Source organism: Mycteria americana, chromosome 2, assembly GCF_035582795.1.
Source record: "Mycteria americana isolate JAX WOST 10 ecotype Jacksonville Zoo and Gardens chromosome 2, USCA_MyAme_1.0, whole genome shotgun sequence".
NCBI lineage: Eukaryota > Metazoa > Chordata > Aves > Ciconiiformes > Ciconiidae > Mycteria > Mycteria americana.
This window is the reverse complement of record NC_134366.1, coordinates 149106420-149134413: the sequence shown is the minus strand read 5'-3', so window position 1 is coordinate 149134413 and position 27994 is coordinate 149106420. Positions and strand designations below refer to the sequence as shown.

Sequence of the window (27994 nt, the reverse complement as noted above, 5' to 3'; positions counted from 1 at the left end):
CCGCGCGGGCGGGGCAACGGCGGCTGCCCGCCTGGCCCCGCCCCGCCCCGCGCCGCAGCCCCGCCCCTCCCGCCCCCGGGCACGGCGGCGGCCCGGAAGCGCTCGCCCTGCCGCCCGGATGCCCTTCCCCCTCGGCCGAGCCAAGATGGCGGTGGACACCGCCACCGAGCTGCTGTTTTTAGACACGTTCAAGCACCAGAGCGCGGAGGTAACGCGGCGGGGGCGTTGGGGCCGCCGCTTCCCTCATGTTCCTTCTTCCTGGCTGCTGCCGGCGCCCTCCTGCCCGCGCCGGGGCCTCCCCGGGCCGCGGCGGCTGCGGGGCACGGAGCACCGCTGGGCCGAGCGGGGCTAGGGTAGGCCCCGGCGGTGGTCCTCGCCTCAGAGGGTGGCCAGGCGGGAGGGAGCAGGCCCTGGCCAGGTGCCCGCCGAGGGGGCGTCTCCGCTCCCTCCCCGCCTTGCCCCCGAAGCCTTGCTCGGGCCGCCGCGCCGGACCCCGCGGTGCGCCCAGCCCACCGCTGTCCTGGCTGCCTGGGGTGCCGCGGGCAGGGGGCTGCGGGAGGGTACGGCTGTGGGACAGGAGCGAGGATTTAGAGATAACGGGGGGGAGAAGCTAGTGGGAAATAAAGAGGATAAAACTGGTTGGAGAAGTCCATAAGGGAGGAAGTCAGGCAGAGGGCCATACCCGTCCACTTGAGAGATACCGAATGCTTTTCTCTAGTTAATGAGGAGGATGGGTAGTTGTGTGCATGTGAGATGTTCCCTTAGATTTATGCAGCCCGCATGCATCATCAGCAAAAGGAATATTTAAAACTTCTTTTAGCAGTGGGAGTTCATACAAATATTCCACTTCGAGACTGTTGGGATCCTGAGCATCCTTGAAGCTGCTTGTGTTGCAGCAGGTTTGCCCAGGGTTCTGTGTTGTTCAGGGTGGAAGAGAGGGACCATGAGAGGGAAAGCATAAAGTGTAGTGTAACCTGAGAAAGATGCTGTATTCGTGGACAGGTGTTAGGGAAAGAAAATGAAGTATTTTGAGCTGATGCTGCAATTAAAAACAAATGGGAAGCCATTCTGGAGTCCTTTCTAGCTGCCAGGATCAGGGAGACCCACATGTATTTTTAATTCTACTATTTAAGACAGCATTGGGCAGGAAACGCTAGCCACTGCTGTTCCTCTGGGTAGGAAACACTAGCCACTCCTCTTCCCCTCCAGGACAGTATGTTCTCTTATTGAACGTTTTTAATTGTGTATAATGTTTTCTGGCACTTTTATTCTTGCCAGTGACATTTTCCAGATCTGAACCATATTGAATTTTCATTAAAGAAAAAAACAAAGCGTATTTTACATGTTGCAGGAAAGCCTTCTTTGTGTTACGCTAATTCTTCAGCTAAATGGATCGTGAGTCTTGCCTTGGAACTTGCAGTTTTTTAAAAGTACAGCTGAGATTTCTAATAAAATTATTTATTTGGCTTAGCTATGCAGTTTAACATGTGTTCAGCAGTTCTGATATAGTTATTTTTTTAATGTTTTGAAGGGAAGGTGGATTGGATTCACTTGCCATCCTGATGATGTTGATGCCTGGCTGTCAGGGCATAATCCCATATCACTTAAGCAGGAATTTGTCTTTCTTTGGGCAGTGCTGCTGGGGATGAAGCCTCCTCAGCAGCAGCACTTCCTCCAGAAATCTGAGTCCCCCATGTGACACATACACCTTTTTTAAAGGCAAAGCAAAGAAATCCCACAGCTGTAACTCCTCGCAGGCTACAGTCACCCCCTTCCTGTTAATAAAGCCATGCTCCCTGTCATAGCAGGGTTCCTTTTGTTCTACCATCCTGCTTGTAATACGTCAGCCCTTAGGGTGAGATGTTGTATTTGTGTGCTCAAGGATGCCTGCATAGATTTCGTATTAATGACTCTATTATGTGCCCAAAAGCACACACTTAAATATTCTTTTTTTGTGACTGTTTCTTTTGTTTATTAGTTGTCTAAAAATCTTAGTACTTTCTTGCCTTATGCTGGTAATTTTGGAGTTTCTTTTGCTTTCTGATTGTGATGAAAGTTATATGACTTTTGACTGCAAATCAATTTGGTTTTTAATTTTCATTTTTTTAGTTATGTTGGTAGACACTTAGATCCGTTTTTTCTTTTTTTTTTTTTTGCTAATGCAGTCTTTGCTAATCCAATTTGCTAATTGGAAACATTCAGTGAGAAACATGATTCTGACCTTCTGATCAAGGAAGTCTTTATATGCTTACAGTTGGACATACAGTTGATCTATGTTTACTATTTTGTAAGTGTATATACGATAGAAATTATGTATAAATGTAATAAGACCTAATGTAGTGAATCTAGTGAGAGGAGACTTCCAGCATTAATTTGGTGGCTGCTACCTGGGAAGTCACCGTGACTTTATGATTAGTTCCTAGTTTGCTCAAACATCTTTTAGGAGTGCTGAAGCATAACATTTCTTTATACTTGCTATTTCTGTGTGGTAAACAGAAATGTTATTTGCAAAAGGTTTTCAGATGTTGTTGCAAAATTGGAGAAAGAAGCATCATATGGGACTTCTGTACAGGTCTAGTAAAACATTTATAGTATCATTATAATTTCTAATATTACATTTGAAATAGAACATTTGCTAATGTTTAAAACTAAAACGCACATTTTCTTTTTTTCTTTAATTATAAAATTGATATGGTTTATTAAAAGGGAACCATATACTCAGTCTTTCTTTGGTGATTTAAAGTTCCAGTTTTTACCTTTACCAACATACCTTCTGTTAGAAAAAAACCTGTTACTATTTAAAAGATTCTCGCAAATAAAGGGAACCAATTATGTAAATAAACCAGTAACACTTTCTAGAAAAAATAGTGTTAAATATATGAAAAGTGCCAGAAGATTATAAAAAAAAGCCAAACCTTTTCTGTCTAACAGTGTTGAACAGCATTTAGCATTTTACAGAGTTGAATTTTGTAATTACAAGGATTGCAACCTTAATTTGGTTAATAGAGAATATGAGTGCATTATGTTGTTTGCATTTTACATTTCTTAGACTTTCTTTTTTCTTTGTTTTGTAGCAAAGTACCAATATAGATGTAGTTCGTTTTCCATGTGTGGTTTACATAAATGAAGTACGTGTCATTCCTCCAGGAGTGAGAGCTCACACAAGTTTGCCTGACAATAGGGCTTATGGGTGAGTGAAAGATACTGGGTATCTGATTCAGGAACACCTTCCTGTTATTGTTTTCTTGAACTTGTATATCTCAATAGCACCTCCTATATAAAAAGGTAAAATGCATTTATGTGTCTGCTGAACTTGTAATTATTTTTGGGAATTATTTAAACAGTATAATTTAAAGGCTTTTTTCCCTTGTTAGTCCTACTTACTCTGATAAGGAGCTCGACAGATTTAATTTTTACTTTTGTTCTGATTCCAGAGAGACATCCCCACATACATTTCAACTGGACTTGTTTTTCAACAATGTCAGCAAGCCAAGTGCCCCTGTTTTTGACAGGCTGGGGAGGTAAGTACTTTCAAGATTAGTTTTCTTCCTGAGAATTTTTTAGTGCAGAAAACGCACAATAGAAAATCTGTATCTCCCATGATTTTCATGTTTGGTCGGGTGTTTGCTAGTTTGTGTTCTTGCCCTTTTCCTGCAATCTGTGTGGGAGGACAGAGGTTCATGCTTAAAAGAAGAAAAGATTCTGTTATTTTTAAACTTACAGAGTCCGTATATGTTAATGAAAAGTATTTTGTAGAAATAAGTGATTTTGCACTCTTGTTTTTAAGAGCATCTATTTGTTCAATGTTTTATTATTGGCTTATGTGTTTACCAGTGCTGTGTTTCATTTCTGTAAACATGCTTTATATTAATGGAAAAATAACTTTGTATATTTTATTTAACAGCCTTGAATATGATGAAAACACTTCAATTATTTTCAGACCCAATGCAAAGGTAATGCAGTGTGATTTAAACCTCCTCTTTTCTACATATCTGTCATTTAGGTATAAATATGGTTGCATGTGGTGCGTTAGCGCTGTGTAAAGCATTTGTTGTTTAAGATCTTATTCTAAACCCTGTCTGTAGTTCAGATACTCATTACTTTAGAGTCTGCATCTATAATGGCATGAATTGTAGATGATTTGATTGCTTGACAATTCCTATGGAGATTACCAATAGAACTATCCACTACTTATGAGCAAAGATGAATCAGAACATTCTGGCTGCAAGCCACAGCTAAGCACATCATTTTCAGTTCTGTTTGGGTTTATTTCATTCAGATCAGTGTTTGTGTTACCCATGGTAATGTTTTTTTTCCTTAGTAGGCTGTAGTAGATTAGGCAATATATTGCAAAAAATTGAATGCTTTTACAGAAAGATTATTTATTCATTGTAATGATTGGTACATTTAAAGTTTTGAAAATGTAGGGTAAAGAGATGCTTTAATATTCGGTTATCCTTTCTTGCTTTTATGCAGATACTGATACAGTGATATTAAAATAAAATAACTTTTATGAAGTTATCTTGTGTTGTTTAAGTACTTTTTCTTTTTAAAAAAAACAGGTCAACACGGATGGATTGGTTTTAAGAGGGTGGTACAACTGTCTGACTTTAGCAATATATGGCTCAGTTGACAGGGTAATAAGTCATGAGAGAGAGTCACCTCCTCCACCGCCACCTCCACCACCACCTCCCCAGCAACAGCCTGGTTTGAAAAGAAACCCAAAACATGGTAAGCCTTGTGAGAAGACAGAGATTTTTTTTTTTTTTAAATCGACATCATAGTATCCCATCTTAAAAAAAGAAATCCAATTCTTTCACATTTTAGATTTCAGTGGCTTTATTTTTCTAGCTTTATGTCTTTGTCCTTTAGGTTTGTATTTTCTTTTAGATTTATATTGGATGGTTTTAAGTAGATTCTTGTCTAGTGCTTTTTTGAGAGTGGGTTACTTGCATTGGTATTAGAATGGCTATGAATAGAATCCATGAGCAAGTTTCTGCTTCAGTTTTGGTTTTAGATGTAAAATTAGAAGTGTCTTGCTCAATGTACAGCTATTGGGCTGCAAAATTTGAATACTCTGTGTAGTAAAAAACAGTTGTAAACTGTAAAAACCAGTTGATTAAAAAAAGTTTACATTTTAAAGTAACTCAGATATTATTGGTAGAGTGACAGTATTGTTAGTGTCAAAGCCAAAAATGGCAATTATCTGTGTTAATTTTAACCCAGTTTTAATATAAAAAACATCAATAGTGTTAATAAGCTTGCTTATTGATGTAGTTCTTGTTTAGATCAAAAGTGACTTCACAAAACTGCCTCACATACTGCAGATGCAGAATACAGATTAAATAACAGCTGAGAAATGAAGGTGTTCCCTAGTCAAAAGTAGCACTGAAAACCTAAGATTTTCTGCTTCTGTTCCTGTGATTCCATTAAATGCAAGTTTTTATTTTCACAATAAATATAGTTGATGGAGAGAAGGAAGACCAGTTCAATGGCAGCCCTCCAAGACCACAACCTAGGGGACCAAGGACACCTCCAGGCCCTCCTCCTCCTGATGATGATGAGGATGAACCTATGCCAGTGTCAGGTAGAATGAGAACAGACTGTGTTTTATCTGCTGCGCATCACTGCTTAGCGGAGGCAGAAATCTGTGTTCCTGCCTGGTGTGAGGTCTCCTGTCTGCTGTTGCTCCTGCTGGACCGATTCAGTTTTAGGAAAGGGATTTGAAAGAAAATCTGTTGGCTCTTTGAAATTGTATCAATTTAAAAGTTAGTAGATTTGAGAATATCCGCTGTTGACCAATATGCTGCTTGAACATGCTGCTCATATTTTATATAAATGTTCTGTTGACTCCGGTATTCATTGTTCTTGTCCTCCATCCCTTTGCAGCATCTGCTGAGTTCTCTGGTCTCCTTATGGGTTAAAAGTGCCAAGAACTCTTTACAAATTTCTTTATAGTCTTGCTGAACTAAGTGATTGTTGCTTTTGTTCAGTCAAATCACCTGAAGGTTTTCTTCAAGATGCTTTTTTTGTATCTCCACTATGCGTAATGCAAAATTCTAAAACACATTATTGAGCATTGGATTTCACAGAAGTACTCTTATTTCTTAAATTTTGTATTTACTTTTAGTGGTTGGGGAAAAAGAAGATGATGTGGACCATAGGGAGGATTACTTTGAGCCCATTTCTCCTGATCGAACATCCATTCATCAAGAAAGCCAGTATTCTGATGATGGAGAAGTGGAGGAAGATCAACCAGAAGAAGGAGAAGATGAAGATGATGTGGATGTTGAGGAGGAAGAGGATGAGGATGATGATGATGGGCATACAGTAGAGAGTATTGCTGATGAGGAAGAGGAAGAGGAGGAGGAAGATGAAGATGAAGACGAGGGTGAAGAGGAGGAAGAAGGTGAAGGTAAGTGAAGTTGTAAAAAGTTAAGGAAAAAAGATCAGGCTTATGAAATCTTGAAGGCAGTACCAATATGATGATGCGGTGTGAGGAGAACTGGATCTTTTTCCTTTGGTTGTTGCACCAAAATAAGGCATTGCCTGCCTTATTTATGGTTCTGACGTTTCTCGAGAACAGTATTTTGCTGTGGAATATTTATTCCTTTATAGTAAATCTTCCTGTTACTTTCTATAAATAGAGGAAAATAGATACAGCTTTATAGGTGAGAATGAACATTCGATCTTGTTATCTGTTTTGTTTAAAAATGTAGGAAAGTGGTGAAAGAAATTATTTTTTAATTAAAAATCAAGTAAAGTTGTTTATGTAACAATGTCAGTAGTCATCTTCTTGTATTACTTAAAGTTCCCACACATGCCTGTGCAAAATTTCAGGCTAAAAGTTTTATGATAGTTGCAATCATAGGAAGAAAATTGGACAATATTCTTGTAGTAATGTGTACCCTAGTTAAACTTTTTGCTTTATACATTCTTTTAAATGTCTCCGTTATTACATTAAAAAATCTGTCAACTGTGGCTTTCACTTATGTCTGGAGAGAGAAAGCTTTCTGTGTGTTAGTGTACGATTGTTCTCTAACCAGTAATATTTGTATTAAATAAATTATTACTTTTTTATTTTGAGCAGATTCTCAGCAGTTATGAACTGTTTTATCCATAATTGATTTTATTTCATAACTGAGTCTTTTTCTTTTTAGGAGATGATGGATATGAGCAGATTTCAAGTGATGAAGATGGAATTGCTGATCTGGAACGTGAAACATTTAAATATCCAAGCTTTGATATTGAATATACTCCTGAGGATCTGGCATCTGTGCCTCCTGTGACATATGAACCTTTTGAAAGGGAGCTTGGACCTCTTTTATACTTCAGCTGCCCTTACAAGACTGTATTTGAAAATGAAGTTGGTAAAATAAAGGACCAGGACCCAGAAAAAGAAAATTCAGGGGCAGTGGAAGCCTCAGTTAAATTAACTGAACTGTTGGAATTATATCAAGAGGAAAGGGGTGCAAAGTGGGTCACTGCATTAGAAGAAGTTCCGAGTTTAATAGTAAAAGGATTGAGCTACCTGCAGGTGAAAGACACAAAGCAAGACTATATTACCCAGCTAGTAGACTGGACTCTGCAAGCTTTAAACCTTCAGGTAGCTCTCAAACAGCCCATTGCTTTGAATGTCCGACAACTCAAAGCTGGGACAAAATTGGTGTCGTCGTTAGGAGAATGTGGGACTCAAGGAATAACGGCACTCTTGCAGGCAGGAGTTATTAATGTGATATTTGAACTCTTGTTTGCAGATCATGTGTCATCCTCCCTCAAACTTAATGCTTTTAAAGCTTTGGATAGTGTTATTAGTATGACTGAGGGAATGGAAATGTTTTTAAGAGGTGGTGTAGATGGACATGAAAAAAGTGGTTATCAGAAACTCCTGGAACTCATATTGTTAGATCAGACTGTGAGAGTAGTTACTGCTGGTTCTGCAATTCTCCAGAAATGTCACTTCTATGAGATTCTGTCAGATATTAAAAAGGTGGTTGATCAGTTAGCAGAGAACACTCCTTCTCTTCCTAATCACACGGAGCCAGAACAGGACCAGGACTTGGCAGGACTTGAAAGAACCAGCCAAGAATATGAGAATGATGTGGAGGCTCCTATGGACATGGATCATCTTTTGGAATCTTCTAATATAAGCGAAGGAGAGATGGAAAAACTTGTTAGTCTTCTTGAAGAAATCTTCCATTTGATGGAAACTGCTCCTCATACAATGATTCAGCCACCTGTGAAATCTTTCCCAACCACGGCACGCATTACAGGCCCTCCAGAAAGGGATGATCCTTACCCTGTCCTGTTTAGGTACGGCAGTTACAAGTTCATTTTCTAGAGTGTATTTCCTCCAGCTTGATGTAGATATTTTTTAGGGATGACCTTGCTGACTAACACTTTCCTAGATGTTTCACTTTGTACTTTAGTGGAGGATTCTGGATTGTGCTTATAAAGTCTGAGAGAGTTTGATAGTTAATGTAGCTGTTACTTTGTTGGCTTTCAATCAACCTAGCATGCATATAACAAGAAGTTAACCTCTTGTTATTACTGGTACTGTGCTAGCACCTCAGTTGGATTCATAGATCCTAATCAGTTGTGCTAGGCGCTGTACAGGTGCATATTTGAACTTTGTTGTAGATCTAGAGTGTTATCCCTTTGTCGTCTTGGAACACGTCTGTGCATATGGATAAAACAAGTACCTCTCTCTGTATGCTGAGCTGGCAAGATATAAGCCAGCCCTGATTAGAAGTCGTGCAGTTGTGTCAGCGTAGCTCGCTGTTTCACAGCACAGGCAGAGGAGTTGAGGCCTGCCTGCCTTCAGCCATTTAAAGGATCCCATGGGTTATTTATCTGTTAGCAAGTTTCTATATAGAAAGTATTTCTCTAAATGCTAACAGGTTTCTTTGGTAGTAGCTGTGTAGGTCATGGCTGAATATGAGCATCCACATGCAAAGAGTCTTCAAATCACCACCTACATAAGCTATATGAATGATTTCTTAGCCCATTTAAAACATTTAATGCAGCATTGATGATGATTCAGATACAGCAAATTTAATATAAAGTGTTATTTTGTTTGTAGATAAGGTGAGGTTTTTTTGGTTTTGGGTTTTTTTTTTGAGATCAGAACTTTATATTTAGGGATTTATTTCCTGTAAATATTATAGCAATTATGTTTGTAAGATTAAAATTTTGTAATACTTCATAATTAATTATTTTTTCTCATAGTCCACAGAGCAGTAAGTGCTGAAGCTAGGAGGCATGTAACTTTATATAATGTTATTATGCAGTGTTGACAGGTGATTGTAATATTACTGATTATTTTCCTGTTTTTGTTGTTTTTTTTTTTTTTTTTTTTCTTTCCACCCCAGATATCTTCATAGCCACCATTTCTTGGAATGCATTACTTTGCTACTGTCTATTCCAGTGACAGGTGCACATCCAGGTGTGCTTCAAGCTATACGAGATATATTGCGTTTCCTGGCACAGTCACAGAAGGGTCTTCTTTTCTTTATTTCCGAGTACGAAGCAACGAACTTGTTGATTAGAGCACTTTGCCAGTTTTCTGATCCAGATCAAGAGGAAGGCCTCCAATCAGATGGTGCCAATGAGGATACTTTTGCCCTGTGGCTCCTGCATTCAACACAAACGTTACAGTGCATTTCAGAATTATTCTGCCACTTTCAGCGATGCACAGCCAGCGAGGAGACAGACCATTCGGATCTGCTGGGAACACTTCACAACCTTTACTTGATTACCTTTAACCCTGTGGGAAGATCTGCTGTGGCTCATGTATTCAGTCTGGAGAAAAATCTCCAAAGTCTTATTACTTTAATGGAGTACTATTCCAAAGAAGCTTTAGGGTAATTTAAGCATTTATTTATATTCTTTAGGTTTTTACATTTAAAAAGTATCGTATCTTTTATAAATAATTCAGTAAATCTAAAATATTTTTTTCTTTTAGATCATGATCTTTTTGTTTAAAAACAAAACAACTTTTAAGTAGAAGAACGTAATAGAAAATCAGGCCTGACATTTGTGATTAAGTACTTAATGCCCAGAATCTGTGTAGGTCATCCACAAAGGTGTTCTGATATAGGTCAGACTTCTGGCTATGTGAAAAAAAATCAGTAAGTAGGCAGTTTTCATTCAAGCATAAAATTTGACTGTGAAATGAGCAAAAGATTTGAGTGGGGAAATGACACAGGACACTTTTCTGGTGTGGGACTCTCTCAGTTCTATAAGTTCTTATAATTGTTAAAAACAGTCATTATTTTCTCTGGACAGGCAGTTTTACTAATTTAGGTGGCAGCGCTTTTAAAGCAAGGTTTGTAAAAACAGACAAAGTTGTGGAAAAATTTGTTTGCTACTTGACTCCACTCAGTGCTTTCAGCTCTTATCTTTTATGGATGCTGAGATAAACGTGAAGTAAATGTAAAAGAAAGCTTTCAGTTTTCAAAAAGCACCGGAGAGCATTTTTGGGGGGTTTTGGTTTTTTTTTTTTTTTTGGTTGATAATTATCAATGATGAGGCAAGCCTTGGTGAAAGTAAAAGTTCTGTAGGTAGATTTTTAGGGGTCAGAGGATGAAAATCTAACAAATATCCCATTGCATTAGTTGAGATCTAAAGAAAATCCTTCTTGTTGTTTCAGAGACTCAAAGTCTAAGAAGTCAGTTGCTTATAATTATGCCTGCATCCTTGTTTTGCTGGTGGTTCAATCTTCCAGTGATGTCCAAATGCTGGAACAGCACTCGGCGCCTTTGCTGAAGCTTTGTAAGGCAGATGAAAATAACACCAAATTGCAAGGTACAGTATGTGTCATTATCAACTGAATTGTTTGAATGTATAGAAGAAACCTTTTATATGTGGGTAATTGGTGTTTCACGATCATCTGGTTTGGATAATGTATGTAATGAAATTCCTTTTCCAGCTGCATCTGATTAGTTGAGTCACTGAAATAATGTGTAATTTTTTTTTCCTGTTAATGAGAGTTAAATAGGAAATTCTTTCTAGTTAAATTATTTTTCAAGTAATATTAGCTACCATGAATTTTGGATAATTACAGGAAGTTTGAAATTATTTCTGTGTTGAAAATAGAGCAAATTTTAGTAAAAATGGACTAAACTAGTCAGTGAGCTGACTGTTACTTTTGTTGTTTCCTTTAGTGATGTAGCCTTACAGGGTCTGTATATACTAGTAAATAATCCTGGGACTGTTTCCTGGCACCTAGGCCAACTGGCATGGAATAGTCCATGTTACCCTATTACTAAATCTTTTGAACTCGAAACTGTGTCTCAGGGTGTTCCCTGGCTTGTGTTGACTCACAGATGAGGCCCAGTTCATTTGGAATGGAGCTGATGGGGAAAAAGCCTGCTGAGGACTATTCTGACAACTGAACGTTGAAGCTCTGATGTCCAGAGTTGTGCTCTGCACGGCTTAACTGACTCGTGTAGATGTACCAGTAATTTCTTCCAAAACTTAAATGCACTGAAAGAAACCAGAATTCTTCAAAATTTTAGTTTAATTCCCTCCTCTGCCATGCTTTTATTTCTTTTCTCCTCATCTGATCATCAGACAGTTTCATGAGAAGTGGGGCTAGTTTATTAAACCAAATCATGAAATCAGTCGGAGAATAGTGTCAATTCATATCCAGTTGACCTTTGAACCTTCACATTCTTTTAAATATTTGCAGGAACAAGGGGTTTTAAAACTTTAAATCTCTTGTCCCAAAAAATTGGGACTTTCAGGTTATTCTGGAGTAAGAGAGAGACTGTTAATCTATAAGGACTTCCAGAGAAAATGTGTGTTACTGGTGCAGAGATTGGCTCCATCTGGGCATTTAACAGGAGTTTTGTATTCAGTTTGTAATAACCTGTTATGTACATTAAGGGGAATGTGCTTTGGTCCTTTCTCTTGATGGCTTTTTCTTTAGTTGACAGTGGGCACCCTTAGTGTCTTTTATAGAATATGTTTAATTACAAATAATAAGATGAAAATTGTTTGAGTGTTCAGGTTGACTTGAGCCAAATTTTGTCCATGTATGTGAGGTGTATTGCCTGTTCTGAAGTCTTATTTTTGTTGATGCTTTTCAGCTGGCTACAGCTGCAATGTATGCTTCACAAATTTCACACTTGGACTTAGTACCTGTTGTGTAGATTAAGTACATTTTTATTACAAACGTTTTATGTTCATAAATGCACTTACAAGTTACTTGATTAACTCTTTTTTTTTTTCCCCCTAGAGCTCAGCAAGTGGCTTGAACCTTTGAAAAATCTTAGATTTGAAATAAATTGTATTCCAAATCTCATTGAATACATCAAACAGGTTAGTAAAATACAGATAGATGCTGTCTTTTAGTTGTGCTCTATAAGCTTAGACTTTTTTGTAGTTTGATATTTTATCTTAGGTATGTACTAATATATGGTATTTAAAAATATATACTATTATCCAAAATAGATGTTTTTATTAAAGCTTATGATCTAGGCCAGTTCTTGCTCTCAGTTATATTTATTGAAACAATATCTAAGGTAACTATGTAGTGCAGAGATCCAACTATTTTAATCTTTTAGCTCACCATAAAACCACAACGCAAACATTGACCCTCCTTTTTTGTTTCTGCTGTATTTGTGACTGCTTTCCAAAAGGTGGAATAATTTAACTTAAATTTTGCAGAATACTTACAGTAACTAAATACAGAATTTGAATATTCAAGCTAGTGATACACTTGTAAAATCCTTGTCCTTCCTTGTAATATGGGTTCGTTTTTTGTTTTTTGGTTTTTTTTCCCTTAAGAATATCGACAGTTTGATGACCCCAGATGGAGTTGGTCTTCCTACTGCACTTCGTGTTCTTTGTCACGTTGCATGTCCACCGCCTCTGGTGGAAGGTATGGTTGATATATTTATACTGCTTAACATAGAAATCTTATTTTTCTGAGTCTTCTACTTAAACATGTCTCAAGTGTAACTGTGATTGCCCAGGAGAAATTAGACATACAGAAATGTTATTTCTTTTCCGTACAGGTCAACAGAAAGACCTTAAATGGAATCTGGCGGTTATTCAGCTCTTTTCTTCTGAGGGAATGGACACCTTCATTCGGGTATTACAGAAGCTGAACAGCGTACTTATTCAGCCTTGGCGACTCCATGTCAACATGGGCACCACGCTTCACAGAGTTACTACTATTTCTATGGCCCGCTGTACACTTACTCTACTTAAAACAATGCTAACAGAACTGCTGAGAGGTGGATCTTTTGAATTCAAAGACATGCGTGTTCCATCAGCACTTGTTTCTTTACACATGCTCCTGTGTTCTATTCCTCTCTCAGGCCGCTTAGACAGTGATGAACAAAAAATTCAGAATGACATTGTTGATATCTTACTGACTTTTACACAAGGTGTTAATGAAAAACTTACCATTTCGGAAGAAACTTTGGCGAACAATACTTGGTCTTTAATGCTGAAGGAAGTTCTCTCTTCAATTTTAAGAATTCCCGAAGGCTTTTTCTCTGGACTTATACTGCTTTCAGAATTGTTGCCTCTTCCACTGCCCATGCAGACAACTCAGGTATAGTTCAGATTTATTTAGTTTTTAAAGAATTGTAATTATGTATAAGCCTTAGACCATTTTCATAGTTGTGGGAAAACCAGATATGTGAAAGGATGAATTAAAGTTTCTGTAAAGCATTTGTGTTCATATAGATTGTTTGAAGATACATTTTTTTCATCAGAAACAAAATTGTTCTTATTTGGAGCATCTTTTTAAATTAGCGGTCATGTGTTGTTCTTTTGTCCCTTGTGAAATTATCTAGACTCCCATTCTATTACTTAAATGATTGGCTGTGAAGCCTTTGGATTTAACCCTGAATGCCAAACTCTCAGTTTATGAAGGCTCTCCTTTCTTTTGACATGGATCTTGAATTTGTGATCTTTAATAAGTAAGTGTAAAAGGTGTGCGACAACCCGTGCTCCCTGAAGGCATACCTAATTTGCCGGAATTGTGCCCTGTTATTCAGTGATAATAATGAAAATCGCATTGCATGTTTTTGATGAGGACAGTATTAGTATTTAGTCTTTGTTTATACCTTGTGGTAGAATTCGGGTTTTATGATAAAAGTCGAAAGGAAAAACCTCCTGTTCTTCTGTTCCTGCAGGTAATTGAACCACATGATATTTCAGTGGCACTCAACACCAGGAAGCTGTGGAGTATGCATCTTCATGTTCAAGCCAAACTGATACAAGAGATAGTTCGATCTTTCTCTGGTTCATCTTGCCAGCCCATTCAGCATATGTTGAGACGTATTTGCGTTCAGTTGTGTGACCTGGCTTCACCTACTGCTCTTCTTATCATGAGGACTGTATTGGATCTGATTGTAGAAGACCTACAAAGGTATCGTCGTTTTCTATTGCAAAGATTTCTTTAATGGACTATTAAATTCACCTTGGTTCTGTACAGTAGATTTAGCGGGAGGAAAATACTTTCAGCAGTTACTTATCCATTATGAGCTGAATGGATTCTCAGACAAGTGCTGTATACTGTGTCCTGATAATGCTTAACGTTGCCAAGGAACCACGTCATACTTTTGTGTTTTGATGTAGACAGTTTCACATTGTATGTTTATGGTAAGTATTTTAGGAAGGTTTTCTTCAGGCTGTCCCTACAAAACCTTATCTTGCCTGTGAACTGCTTCTAAAGGACCTATCTGATATAAAAAACATAGGCCAGTAAAGTTTGCTATACTGTGATTTAGCTGCTAACAGGAAAATGTGTAAATGTTTGTAAGCTGGAGGAAGTTGAATACTACTATTTCAGAGGGTTTTGAAACAGAGTACTGTTATTTAAAAGCATAATTGTTCACATAGAATTAGATACTATTTCTAGAAAAGAATATCCGTATACAGTTAGATGCCCTATAGTGTGTTAAATGCGTGGTAGATTAATTAATTTATTATGCAACCAAAAGTCATTTAGTGAAGTTGAGCACTTTTCAAAAAGTAAATTAAACTGTAAGTTTAAGTATGTAAACTAGGTGCTTTTTTAAAAATGCAGAGTTATTACTCCTGTAATGGTTGTTTTTGTAGCTTTTTAGATCACTTTAAAACAGCTTTTTCAAAGTGCATTGATATCCTTACAGCAACACGGAAGATAAAGAGAAACAGTACACTGGACAGACCACTCGATTGCTTGCTTTATTGGATGCCCTGGCTTCACACAAAGCTTGTAAATTGGCTATTTTGCATCTTATCAATGGAACCACTAAAGGTGATGAAAAGTATGCAGAGGTTTTCCAGGAGCTCTTGGCTTTAATGCGGTCGGCTGGGGACAATGTCACTCATCAACAGAGTGCTGAATATGTAACTTCCCTTTTGCAGTCCCTCTGTGATCAGGTATTTTCTATTTTTAATGCATAATGTGTGTTGATAATTGTAGGAGACAAACGAAATGAGGTTATTTCTTAGGTGCCTGTTTTTTTAAAAGTCAACGTTGTTAAAACACAAAAAGAAAAAATGTTTGTGGTTGGCTGCTTTGACAGCCTTGCTATCTTGTTGCTCTTGAATGTAAATCCTTTCATTTTATGATATCTCTTTTGCATTATGTGCACTATTCCGGTAGCTCATTAGAAACCAAAAAGTGAATGGCACAAAGATTGACTGTTGTCTCAGCTGAGAGAGGGATGTTATTTCTCCCTGTGGGAAGATTTTTGGAACATGGGCCACTGGCAAAACTTGAGTTGTCACTATTCACCTTTCACCTAGTTGAATAAATATGTATCTTTTAGTCGTCTAACTGAAACCTCTTAAAAATGTATTCCAAATACAAAGATATGATATGCTGCTACCATAAAACTACACCATCAAAAAAAAAAAAGCATATGTTACTGGAGCAAAGTAAGAAATATTATCTGAAAACTGATTCATAGACTAGCCCCGGTAGTTTCCTGTTAGTTGCGTGCATAGATTCGTGTATCATTATTTGTCTTACTAGTTGCATGTATTTGCTTTAGTGCTTACCCATTTATGCAAAAGACATTTGGGCATTGTTGGTCAGTACAGATTGGTCAGCCATTTGCATATAAACAAGAGCTCTTTGCCCATGCAAATTCATCGTGAAAGTCAATCTTGTTTTATTTTATGTAAAATATGGAGGGGGCAGTAGATCTTAAACTTCCCAGGTGGTGTCTGCAGCCTCTTAATTTTGATGAATGTTTTGAGATTAAGGGACAGTTTGACTACCTAGGCAAGATACTGTGTGCAAGTATAAAATACTATCCAGTGAGTGGCTTTTAGTTGTGGCTCTGCTATCGCTTTTCACCCTTTGAAGCTTTTATGTTTTTAAAAATCAATAATGGTTTGTAACCCTTAACAGAACCGATTTAAAAAAGGTACACTGGATTAGTATTTTACTGGTCAGTAATAACTGTGAAATACTGGAATAAGGTGATAAAGGGATAGTGAAAGAATGTAGTGTTTCTGACTTAATGTATGGGTTATACTTATTGCTGGTACACAGAATTCTTTTTTTTTTTTTTTTTACTATGTGTATAATAATCACTTTCTATAGGATATCGCACTCATCTTACCAAGTTCATCAGAAGGCTCTGTGTCTGAATTGGAGCAGCTTTCCAACTCCTTACCAAGCAAAGAGCTGATGCCCTTAATTTGTGACTCTCTGATGGAAACATTAACTAATTCTGAGAGCAGTTACAGTTGTCTGCTGACATGTATCCGAACAATGATGTTCCTTACAGAGCATGACTATGGCTTCTATCACCTAAAGAGGTATGGTATTTTAAGATATTCCTGACAACTTAAAATTATTTAAAAACTTCTGCAACATGAAATAATTTCCTACTCATCTAGTAGGAAATGTTGAGGATAAGGCACCTGAACTTTCATTTCTCTTTTGGGGCTTCAGTGTTTTACTCAGTATTTTGGTCTTCCTTCACTTGAGATTTTTCCTCTGAATCATTTCTGCAATATGCACACAGGAGCACTTTCTTTCAAGAAATAAACAAAGTATTGAAAAAAGGTTTTGACCCTCCATTTCCCTGCTCCAAGGCTGGAGGATTAGAATGAGATATAGTGCTCATGTCCTTCCCTTTTGAGTCACTCAGTAGTTACGGCTCTCATCTGGGACATTGGAGAGCTGTCTGTCATTCCCTCTATTTTAAGGGGATTCAGTTTGTACTTCCCCAGAGTGTTCTGATTTCCAGGCAATTAGGGATTTTGAAATTAGGATATATATATATATATATATATATATATATGTATATGTATATATTTTTTAACTACTTTTGTTAACTCCACTCCTCCCTTTTGAACAGAATATATACATGAATTGGACAGTATTTTGTTGTTTTGACACTTAATTCCTTGTCCTGTATTTGGACCTGTTTCTGTCCACTGAAGGTGAGGTGCAGAGAGGCAAGAAAGTTGTGAGATTCCCAAAGAGAAAAAGGTAGTACCTGGAGCCTTGTCAATAAAAGGTTGTTCAACACACTCTTCTAAGCAGTGCTACAGAATTGTGCTGCTCAGACTGCAAGAAGCTCTACAACCCACAAATGAAAAATAAGTAGCTTAAAGATGCTGTTGTTTCTATGATCCCATATGTCTAGCTGTTAGCTTCAGTGCACGGCCTTGCTATTTCTGTGTTGATGATTACCTTTCTGGTTTGTTCCTGCACTTAGGCATCATGGGATGCAGTGAAATTGTAACAGCAAGCATGATCCTGCTTTATACATAAGGCCCTTGTGCAAGCAAAATTTCTGTTGTCCTATCCCTTTTCTCCCAAAGATGAAAATGTAATTTCTTGCAGGTTTTAGAGGTATTGCTGCAGTATGTGCAGCAATTTCAGACTGTATATGTGCAGTCTGAAACATCTGCAGACAGCACTGGTGAGAACAACAGTCTAGTACACAGAAAATAATGAAGCTCCAGCTTCGTAATCGAAACTCAACTTGATGATTATAAAATTTACCAAATTTATTTGCATACGTGTTGCTTTCTTATAACAAGTTACAGTGGAATGGTCACAATGTATGCACTAATAAAGTATTTTCTCTCTTTTCATTGTAAAAACAGCTCTCTAAGAAAACACAGCAGTGCTCTGTACACTGTATTAAAACGAGTAATAACTAGTTTTAGCAAAGACACAGGTGAACTGGCCTCTTCTTTTTTGGATTTTATGCGACAGATTCTGAACTCCGATACACTGGTAAGTGAATATGTATTGAATACTTAGACAAACTCAGCTGCATTTCTCTGAAATCTGAAGAGTGTGAGGAACAATTATGTCAGAAAGCAGTTGACCATGCAGATTGTTGTGTAAGGCTTTTCCATCAGTAGTGTTAGTGCTATCTTTAGTTTTTAATGAAATCTGTGAAAGCTGGGCAGAATATATGGTGAGTAAATAAGAGGATTTTTCAGTAGGAAGAATGGCATATTGATTTCCTAAGTGAATAGCATGCTATTGTGTCCAGGTTTTAGATTCATGGCATCATGTTAAGAGAGTTGCTGTATTGATATGTAGTATAGAAAGGAATCGAAAATATTTGTTAATTCTGTGATACAAACCTCAGCTTGTATAGGAGAGGATTCCATTCATCTTGATGCAGCATCTAAACTTGCTTATTGAAGTGTACTTTATTAAAATATTTTGCGTAATATGTTTTTAAATCAAGAGATTACTCTTGTTTTGCTAGATTTGCTCTAATGTACATTTGAATTCTAAGGGGTTTGCAGTCCGGAAGTATGATGACTATTTATGTATACGTATTTCCCACTTGTCAAATATTTCAGGGATGTTGTGGAGATGATGGAAGCCTTATGGAAACAGATGGATCTCATCCAGGCAGAACACTGGGTCTAACTACTGCAGAGTTAAAACATCTACTGCAGAACAAAGAAGAAACCCCAGAAAACCTGCTGCTTGATCTGGAGAAACATGTTATGGTAAAAGAATTTAAATAATCAAGTTGATGTTGTGGTCTTGTATCTGCGTGTGTTTTTAAAACAATGTAGACTATCCCTCTGTGATGAGAAGGGTGCGCAATTCTGTGGCATACCTTGCGGAACTGTAATAGCTGTTGCCATTGTTTTAATACCGATGTCCAAAAGCACCTATTCTGATGCAGGGTGCATTCTGACTTTATTGTTTGTATTGTGGTAATGCTAAGAAGTTTCAGGTAGGGTTGGGATCCCCTTGTGCTGAGAGTATTTGCACACCCTAAGAGCAGGTAGGCAGTTAACCGTGTGATGAAAGGCAGCGAATGCATACAACAGAGAGCACTGGACAGTGGTGAGCAGATTGTTAATGTAATAAGCAACTTAATCCACTGCTTAGCAGTGGCTTGATGTTACTGGTGGCCAGTAATGAGTGGAATATCCAGGAGTCAATAGTGGGGCTGATATTGTTGGATGTTTTCATCAGAGACCTGATGGATACATCTTCAGTGAATTTATGGATGACAGTAAGCTGGGGGAGTGACTAATGCAACAAACAGCAAAGCCTCAATCCAGAGGGACCTCAATAAACTTTTTAGGATTGATTTAGCAGAAAGCTTATGTGGGTCATTAGGAAAAATGCAAAGTTCTGCAGTGAGAGCAGGGTAACCCTATGCCTTGATGTGGGCTGGGCTGAAAAGGGCTGGGTGGTCATGGTGGACATTAAGTTGAACATGGGCCAACAGTGCATGGTCACTACAAACGAAGCAGACTGTTCTGAGCTATCATGGAAAGAGCATGGCCAGCAAATCAAGTGACCTTACTGTCTGTCTCCATGGGATGCTGGTGAGCTCTCATGTGGAGTGCTGTGTTCACCTTTGGCTACCTTTGCCCTCTTGCCAGTTCTGGAGAGATCTAGGGAAACTGAAGAGGGTTCTACCAAGGTGGTCAGGGACCTAGAGCACATGTGCTATAGAGAGAGGAGGAGGAAGCTGGGCTTGTTTAGCCTGGTGAAAGAGGGCTAAGGAGCTATCTCAGAGCTACTTACAGCTGTTTGGGGGATCGTAACAAAGAAAGTGGAATCGAACTCCTTTTGTTAATTCCACATGATAAAACAAGGGGCAATGGCCCCAAATTGTGGCTTCAGAGGTTCAGGTTGACATTGGGGTGGGGGCAAATCACTGAGAGAGAAGTGCAGTACTGGACCAGGTTGCTCAGAGTGGCTGTGGGCTCTGTCACTGGAGCTTTTTTTAGATGCGGCTAGATAAAGTTATGGCTGATCTCATCTGGCTTTGATAATAGTCCTACTTCAGGCAGGGGGGGTTTGGACTAGAGGACATGCAGAATTCAACGCATCCAACACTTCTGTGTTTCTAATTGCAAACTTAACTCTAATATTCAAATCTAATCCTACATAATTGATGGCAGCTGTGCAGTAGATGGCTAATTTAGAAGAGTCCATAAAACAGTTGCTCCACAGCCTGTTGGTCACAAATGCTTTTCCAGTGCTATACTCCCTCCTGCCCATTCCTTCCAGTGCTATACTCCCTCCTGTCCCTTCCCTGGCCGCCTACATCTGTGGTAAAAGATTAAAAGCTACAACTGGGCTGAAGGAGAAATAGCAGACACTTAGGATGTTGGAATGCTCTAGCAGAGAGCTTGTTAACTAAAAGCTGGGGTGATGCCTTCTTTGGGACTATGTTATGGAGGCTATTGCATCAACTGGAAACGAAGACTAGAATGTGCATGTGGTGACATGGTTTGTTTTATAGCATACTGAGGAGTTCTCTGCTGCTGTTTGTGTACTCGGGTGTCTTAGTTTCACTATTTGTGGATGGATAGACTGTTTTGTGTAGTACCCCCCTCCTTTTTTTTTTTTTTTTTTTTAATTAACAAAAGCATATTTCCTTCTCTGAGGAAGGGAGAAAGTTCTGACTTGTGCTGTGTTGACTTAGGATCGTTCTAAGGAAGATGATGGCCTTGAATCCTTACTGGACAACATCATTGGAGTGAGGCAGATGTTGGAATCGGCGGGTGATTCTTGTCCGCTGAGTGACCAAGATGTAGAGCCTATTCTTTCTGCACCAGACTCTCTTCAGAATTTGTTTAACAACAGGTAAAATGGTTAAGTATGTGAGCATACTACCTGTGATTTACTTAAGAATATGCAGTAATTTATGCATGAGTATGTTATAAACAGGAGCTAAGCAGCACTGTTGTCACTACTATCTTCTAGTCCTAGTGTATTTAATTTCATGCAAGTATCAAGGGTAAGGCAATAACATTCATCTCATGTTCTGTAATGCTGCGTATGCTTGCAGTTGGTTGTAGTTCATAATCATTTGACACTGTTTTATTGCAGGACTACATACGTATTGGCAGACGTGATGGATGACCAGCTGAAGTCCATGTGGTTCTCACCCTTTCAGGCTGAAGAAATAGACACTGATCTGGATATGGTAAAAGGCTTCATTAACGTGACTGAAGTGGATTTAAAAATGAGGGTTGGCCTGAGCTAGTAGCATCAGAAATTCATATGGCCAAACGGTTTGTTTTCCTGAGCTCACCCTTGTAAATTGACCCAGATATAGGGGTTAGCATTTGTTAAAGGCTGTTATCAAATGCCTTCAGGTTCACTCGGAAGCAGCCACAAAATCGGCACCTTCTGCAGTTCTCTAATGCAGAAGAATGCAGAAGTAATCTCCTTTAGAGGAACAGTTGTTGTGTCAGTCCTAACCTGCTTTTGCATTGCTGCTGGGGCTTTTCAGCAGTTTGTGTTAAACATAGAGAAAGAATGTGACTTATTTCTTTTCCTTGCTTGTCTTCTGTCATTGCAGTAATATCCAAAAAAGCCTGATAGCTACACTTTTTTTTAAATTTAAATCTTTGCTCTGATGTGACGAAAGTGGAAAAAATGGCAGTAGTAAATGAAACTACTTGCACAAAAACTTTTCAACAGTATTTGAAACTTGATTTTTATAATCTAAACTTTAAATGTCATTTTGAAAAATATACAATAACTTTTTTTTAAAACTAAGCAATTGGCAGTGTCTTAACTTCTTATGTGAGAAATAATCAGTTTCTGTTGACTTCATTGCCTTGATTCTTTTTTAGTTTTACTCTTTTTTTAAATTTACATGCAAAGATACTTGTGTTTTAATTTCTTAAGCAAAACCAAAACTGTTGATTCCTGTATAAAAGCAGCATTAATAAATTTATAGGACTGTAGCTTAAGCAAAAGAATGCCTCACTGTAGGTCATTTAGTGACAAGACAGGTGTTCATACTTGAAATACTTGACTTTGTTGAGATTCAGAACCATCGAGACAATTTTGCTGCAGCTCTGCTGCTTTTTGTTTTGAGTCACACTACGGCATTAAGAGATAGAGGATAGAGCTTTTTTGCTCTAGTAGAAGGACCCTAGCTGAATCTCATTCATCCTGGTGCAGCATGTTTTCTTCTTCAGAGGTGCTAGTAATGATTGTTGTGATAAAACTAAACTCTATCATTGCAGGTAAAAGTTGACTTAATTGAACTGTCAGAGAAGGGCTGCAGTGACTTTGACTTGCAAGCTGAATTGGAGAGGTCATTTTTGTCAGAACCATCATCTCCTGGCCGCACAAAAACCACAAAAGGGTTCAAACTTGGCAAGCACAAACATGAGACCTTCATAACTTCAAGGTAAGATGAGTTTAATGAGTAAACAGTGTGTTCAGCACTGTTTTGTATGTTCTCAAAATGTCAAATAACCTTTCAAATTGCATCTCCAACATGGAGAATGCCTGACCTTCAGTATGAACACATTTTTACATTAACTAAATACATCATTGTTTGTCATGACAGCGGAAAATCTGAGTACATAGAGCCTGCAAAGAGAGCTCACGTTGTGCCACCACCAAGAGGAAGAGGCAGGGGAGGATTTGGACAAGGAATTCGACCACATGATATCTTCCGTCAGAGGAAGCAGAATACAAGCAGGCCACCCTCCATGCATGTGGATGATTTTGTTGCTGCAGAGAGCAAAGAAGTCGTTGCTCCAGATGGGATACCACCAGCCAAAAGGCCACCAAAAGTGTCACAGAAGATTTCTTCACGTGGTGGGTTCTCAGGGAATCGTGGAGGACGAGGAGCTTTTCACAGTCAGAACAGGTTCTTTACACCACCTGCTTCAAAAGGTATGTTGTCTCCTGTATTAGAATTGGAGTAAATGAATGCTAAAAATGCTTCATTAATAGTAACCCAATTTACTAGCAATTAATCATCCCTGGTGTGAGATGTTCCTGAAGCAGTGTTGTTGAAATAAGTTGTTTGGCACTAGAAAAGGTTCTCTCGAGTGCTGTGGAGTTGAACCAAGGCTGCAAGTTCCTGTGTTGCTTCTCTCTCCCTCTCTTCCCAAAGGAGTTAGCTGTTTTCTTTTAGCAACTGTTGGAGTGCTTCAGAGATGCAGTCAGAAAAATAAAAAGCCCTCTCTACCGTTTGTGACCTGCTAGTTCCTGAAATCAAGCATCACAATAGATTTCTGGGTTTAAATGAGGCTTTTGAATAAAAGGATGGAAGATCTTGACAGGAATAAGATGCAATTTTCAGTGAACTTGGAGATTCTAGCTACAGAGTGTTAAGTTTCTTTCATATATAGACAAGGTTGCATTCCTTTCCCTTCAGTCCCATAATTAGGGCAAGTCTTTGCACAGTAGCAACAGACAATACTTCCATTTAGTAAAGTTATAAATACTAGGATTTATTTTACAACAAAAACTTAAGGTATAGGAGTCTATCTTAATACACTAGATAATGTAATTTTTTTAAAAACTTGAGTTCATGTCTGAAAAATAGATATTGTCCCCTGATTCTCTGTATAATACAGTAACTTGTAGACTTTGATGGGTTAGAATACTGAGGGCATGTTGATGCAGAGTAGCTTTATTTATTTGAATTATGTAAATATTATGTTTGCCACTCTGAGCATTGTGAAGACTGAAATGAAAAGAAAAAAAAAAAAAAAAAGTTATGTTTGCTCAACAGTGTGTGTGGTTTTCTTTCCCTGTCTAGGAAATTACAGTCGTCGTGAAGGCGCTCGAGGCTCAAGTTGGAGTGCACAGAGTACGCCCAGGGGAACCTACAATGACAGTAGAGGTGGTCAAAGCAATTTTAACAGGGGTCCACTGCCACCATTGAGACCATTAAGTTCAGCAGGTACATGGTATTCATATGGGCATCGAACTATAGAAAATTCCTTGAATTTCATTTTCGCTTTACAAATGAAACCATGCAAGGATGCTGCAGACACCTTGAAATTCAGCAAATGTTTTAAGCATATATGAACAGTTGTCACTGAGACTGTGTCAAATACATGCTTTCATACGAACTGCCCTGTAATCCGTAAAACTTGCTGAATTGAACACTTGATCGCAGAATCTTAATTTTGCATTCAGACTTTTGCAATTCAGTTGTCTTCGTACCTACATGGTAATTATAGAGCCAATCAAAGCAAAAAATGCTTGCCTAAAAGAAAAGTGAAAATTAAAGGAGAAAACAGACCCCGTTTGTGTCTCATCTTGTTTTTGTTTCTTATGCTTTCACAGCAGCTACTACGCCTAGGGCTTTTTTTTTTTTTTTTTTTTTTTCCAACTGAGTATACTTTTCTTTGCTTTAAGGCTACCGACCGAGTCCTCGCGATCGTGCTTCCAGAGGCCGGGGAGGAATTGGACCGTCTTGGACAAGTGCTAATAGTAGTAGCAGTGGTGGCTCAAGAGGAAAGTTTGTTAGTGGAGGCAGTGGAAGAGGTCGTCATGTACGTTCCTTCACACGATAAAATGAGACCTAATGGAACAGCCCAACCATGTGGACTTCTGTGAAGATGACAAAGAAAGCAGCGGCACTAAAGGACCAATTCGGAGTTACTGGTATCTGGAGGACACCAAGAGAATATTTTTGTCTGAAGAAAAGTTTTTGTTTGATACAAGACTTGAAATTTCAATAAAATTCAAGACTTTTTGTGTACAATTGTAAATTTTTTGTTCCTTTTGAAAGAATTTTAATTTTTTTGTGGACTTCAGTAGACAATACTCAGTAAACAACCTCTTTGAGTTAAGACTTGAAGGACTTCTAACATATTCATTGTGCCAAAAGGAAGGTGCAGGTTTTTTGTGTGTGACTTATTACTGCAAGAAAATTAAAAAAATATATATATGTAAGGCAATTTTACTTTTTTTCTCTCAGGTTTAGAACCATTAGCCTTTTTTTTAGCCAGTCTGAGTTACTAATGAATGCAGTCCATCTGACAGCAGTTGAAGTAGCAGGTGATAGAAGATTGACTGAAATTAATTAATCTGTGAAAGAATATAAATGTAAACGTAATTTATGTAGGTTTTTGTTGTACATCTTTGGTAATGTGATTAGACACTTAAGATTCCGCACCTGTTAAAATTAGTAGAAAATCTGTCATTGACTTCAGGGAGAATAAGATAACGTTCTAGCATTTACTTTATAACTCCAGCTCATGCGTTAGGAGCACAAGAGTTATTTCACTGGGAAACATGAGTATGCTTTGAAGTTAAAAGGCAGGATACCTGTACCTGTAGAGAGCCTGGAGTTAATTAGTTGTCTGCTTCTCTGCTGACTTACATAGTTGAGGAGAGGCCATAGAGACAGAGGTATGAACTGAACAACCACCTAGTGAAGCAGTAATACTAAACCTTCCCTTTGAATAGATGGTTTGGATTTTTGTTTCTGTAATTACACTGAGATATAGTGCAAAAAATAAAAACTTTGAGAAGCAGAAATTCATAAAGAAATGTTACCACTAGATTCAGCTCTAAATTTATTTTCATATTAAATTCAGTGATTGAAGTAAGCTTTTTACATGTTTGCATTCCTTTGGGCTCCATGGGGTTTCATAGAATTAGCCGATTCTCAATAGCCTTTTATTGCAGTTTTGGATGGGGTGAGGAGCATTAGCTTTTTCTAAAGGCCATATACAATTTTTACAAATGAGCTCCATTGGCAGACTTGGCTGAGCTTGATTTTTCACTTACGCTTTGGTCTCTTGACATTGCAAAAGTGCTATAAAGGGGTCTTTGTCTACTTAAATAAAACCCAGTTGTAATGTTCCTGTTTTACGTAATCTTAACTTACGTTGGACAGCTCGTCTGCCTAGAATCATAAACTTTAACACCCTATTTTAAGTGTTTCTAAAGTATGATAATACTTTAAACTGAAATTTTTTTAGCTTTATACTGCCTGGCTAAATTAAGTGGGTTTTTATTTGAACTGCAGAAGGCCCCTATTACATGTGCTTTCTCTGTGGAGATGCTGGGACAGTGTCCCACTGTTTGAGAGGTGATTAGTTTGCACAAAGTCAATTGACATAACCTATGAAAGTGGCAAACTTCTAATTGACTGGGTGCAGCTAAAGGGAATGGTATCGGTTCACAAAGTTATGCTTTTTAATGTTTTTTTAAAGTAACATGAACAAAAATTTGGATTGGAAGCCAAACAACTTTCTGAATGGTAAAATAAAAGGAAGATGTAATTTTACTAATAATGCAATTGTAATGACTGAAATGGGTGGAGCTCTCACAGGCATTACAGGGATTAATGCTATTTTTTTAAGGAGCACTGCATAAATACTTCTAAAGCTGACTAGCTCCTTTAGACCATGTGTTTAAGGTTGTTTTATTTTTTTAGAAATTTTACCATGTTGGAAACTAGCAGGGATATGAATCATTTGTTTTCTGTCAGGGAATTTGAAATGAAAAGTAAAATGTCAAGCATGGAATAAATATGTAAATATTCAGTACTGGTTCTTGAAAGTTTAAAATATATGGCATGTCACACTAGTCATTTTCAAACTAGGAGGAAATAAAGGGTTGGTTAAATTGATGTATGCAAGCTCTGTAAATGTAGTTGAAAAAGAAGTATACGTCTATCATGTTTTGTTTTTGGTTTTTTTTTTTTTTTTAAATGAATTTAGTTCCTTTCTTGGATGAATTCAACTTGAAATAATGCTGTTTAAAACTTCGAGTTAGTTGGTTTGCTCTTTTAAGCTGGATTCCTACCCTGAGTAAATGACACTTCAGGCATTAAATTTTGCTTTTTATACTCTGCCCAAAAAGAAACTTTCAAGTTTTGTTTCCTGACTGGAGCACCAGAACACTGTAAGTGTCTAATGCCAGTGCCAAAATACTGCTTAGTGAATCATACCCTTACCTGATGAGCAAAACACCTGGGCACTACAGTTCTTCCTCCTGTAGTCCTGGGGCCGAGTACACGGACTGTATGTGTGCACCAGCATGGTAAGAAAAGGAGACGATATTAACGAAGGCTGTGCTTCTGGCTGAAATGTGTAAGAATTGCCTTGGTTCAGCTAACGTCCTCGTTAACAGACAGACAAACGCATCATTTGTGTATGGAATAATGGTGAGACAAGTTGTGTGCCCTTTTTTTACTTCCAAAATCTTTAGCAGCCATGCAGTCTTTATTATTCTATACTGGCTGAAGGCCAGATGCAGATGGATCGGTATAAGCAGATAAGGAGGTTCTCTGCAAGCTATGTGCTGCTCTCTCTAGTTGTGACATGTGAGCTTCCAGCCTTCCCCCCCCATCCCCCCCAGAATAACTCCTCCCATCAGGTAAGAAAAGATGCTCGAGACAGTTAACGCAGAGTACTGCATGCAGCAAATTCATGCTCTGGTGTGCCCCGTGTCCAGATTGTTCACGTTCGAGCAAATGCATCCCTAGGTTACAACTTCTGAAGTACAAAACTCTGAACAACTCTTGTTTTCCTGGTCTTACATGTTCATACCCCATGTGGGCTCTTGCAGCATATACAAAAAACCTTAGTTGATGCATAGGGAATTTTTTTTCCCCTTCTTGCCATTTATTATCCTGCTGTCTGTGCAGGACTGGGCTGTCATCCTCTTGTAGGAGTTCCCAACTGACAGCAGCTCTTCTCTCCCTCAAAACAGCTGCTCACCCCATTCACAAACTCCCATCTGTGAGGCAGGAGAAAAATCCTTGAGAAGTGATACTGCTTGATCAAATGCCTGCCTTGT

At 38.2% G+C, this 27994-nt stretch overlaps 1 protein-coding gene across 1 annotated transcript; it reads left to right on the top strand.

Moving 5' to 3' along the window:
- The first annotated feature begins 119 nt into the window (after positions 1–119).
- VIRMA (vir like m6A methyltransferase associated) lies at positions 120–25521 on the top strand. The gene is made up of 24 exons (XM_075494954.1): positions 120–208; positions 3075–3190; positions 3435–3521; positions 3905–3953; positions 4563–4731; positions 5465–5587; positions 6131–6415; positions 7161–8313; positions 9372–9863; positions 10652–10806; positions 12242–12324; positions 12793–12886; positions 13023–13567; positions 14154–14389; positions 15135–15387; positions 16562–16779; positions 18082–18214; positions 18799–18951; positions 20898–21058; positions 21305–21401; positions 22456–22622; positions 22785–23116; positions 23991–24134; positions 24596–25521. Exons 1-24 carry the CDS (start codon positions 146–148, stop codon positions 24751–24753), a joined length of 5466 nt encoding a protein of 1821 aa, XP_075351069.1. The 5' UTR covers positions 120–145; the 3' UTR covers positions 24754–25521.
- Positions 25522–27994: the final 2473 nt, after the last annotated feature.

Bases quoted from the DNA above. Each gene is read 5' to 3' on its own strand.
- VIRMA (XM_075494954.1), top strand. From the start codon at position 146: ATGGCGGTGGACACCGCCACCGAGCTGCTGTTTTTAGACACGTTCAAG. The intron at 3,522-3,904 runs GTAAGTACTTTC...TTTATTTAACAG, and splicing joins GTTTTTGACAGGCTGGGGAG to CCTTGAATATGATGAAAACA. The intron at 12,325-12,792 runs GTTAGTAAAATA...TTTTCCCTTAAG, and splicing joins TCATTGAATACATCAAACAG to AATATCGACAGTTTGATGAC.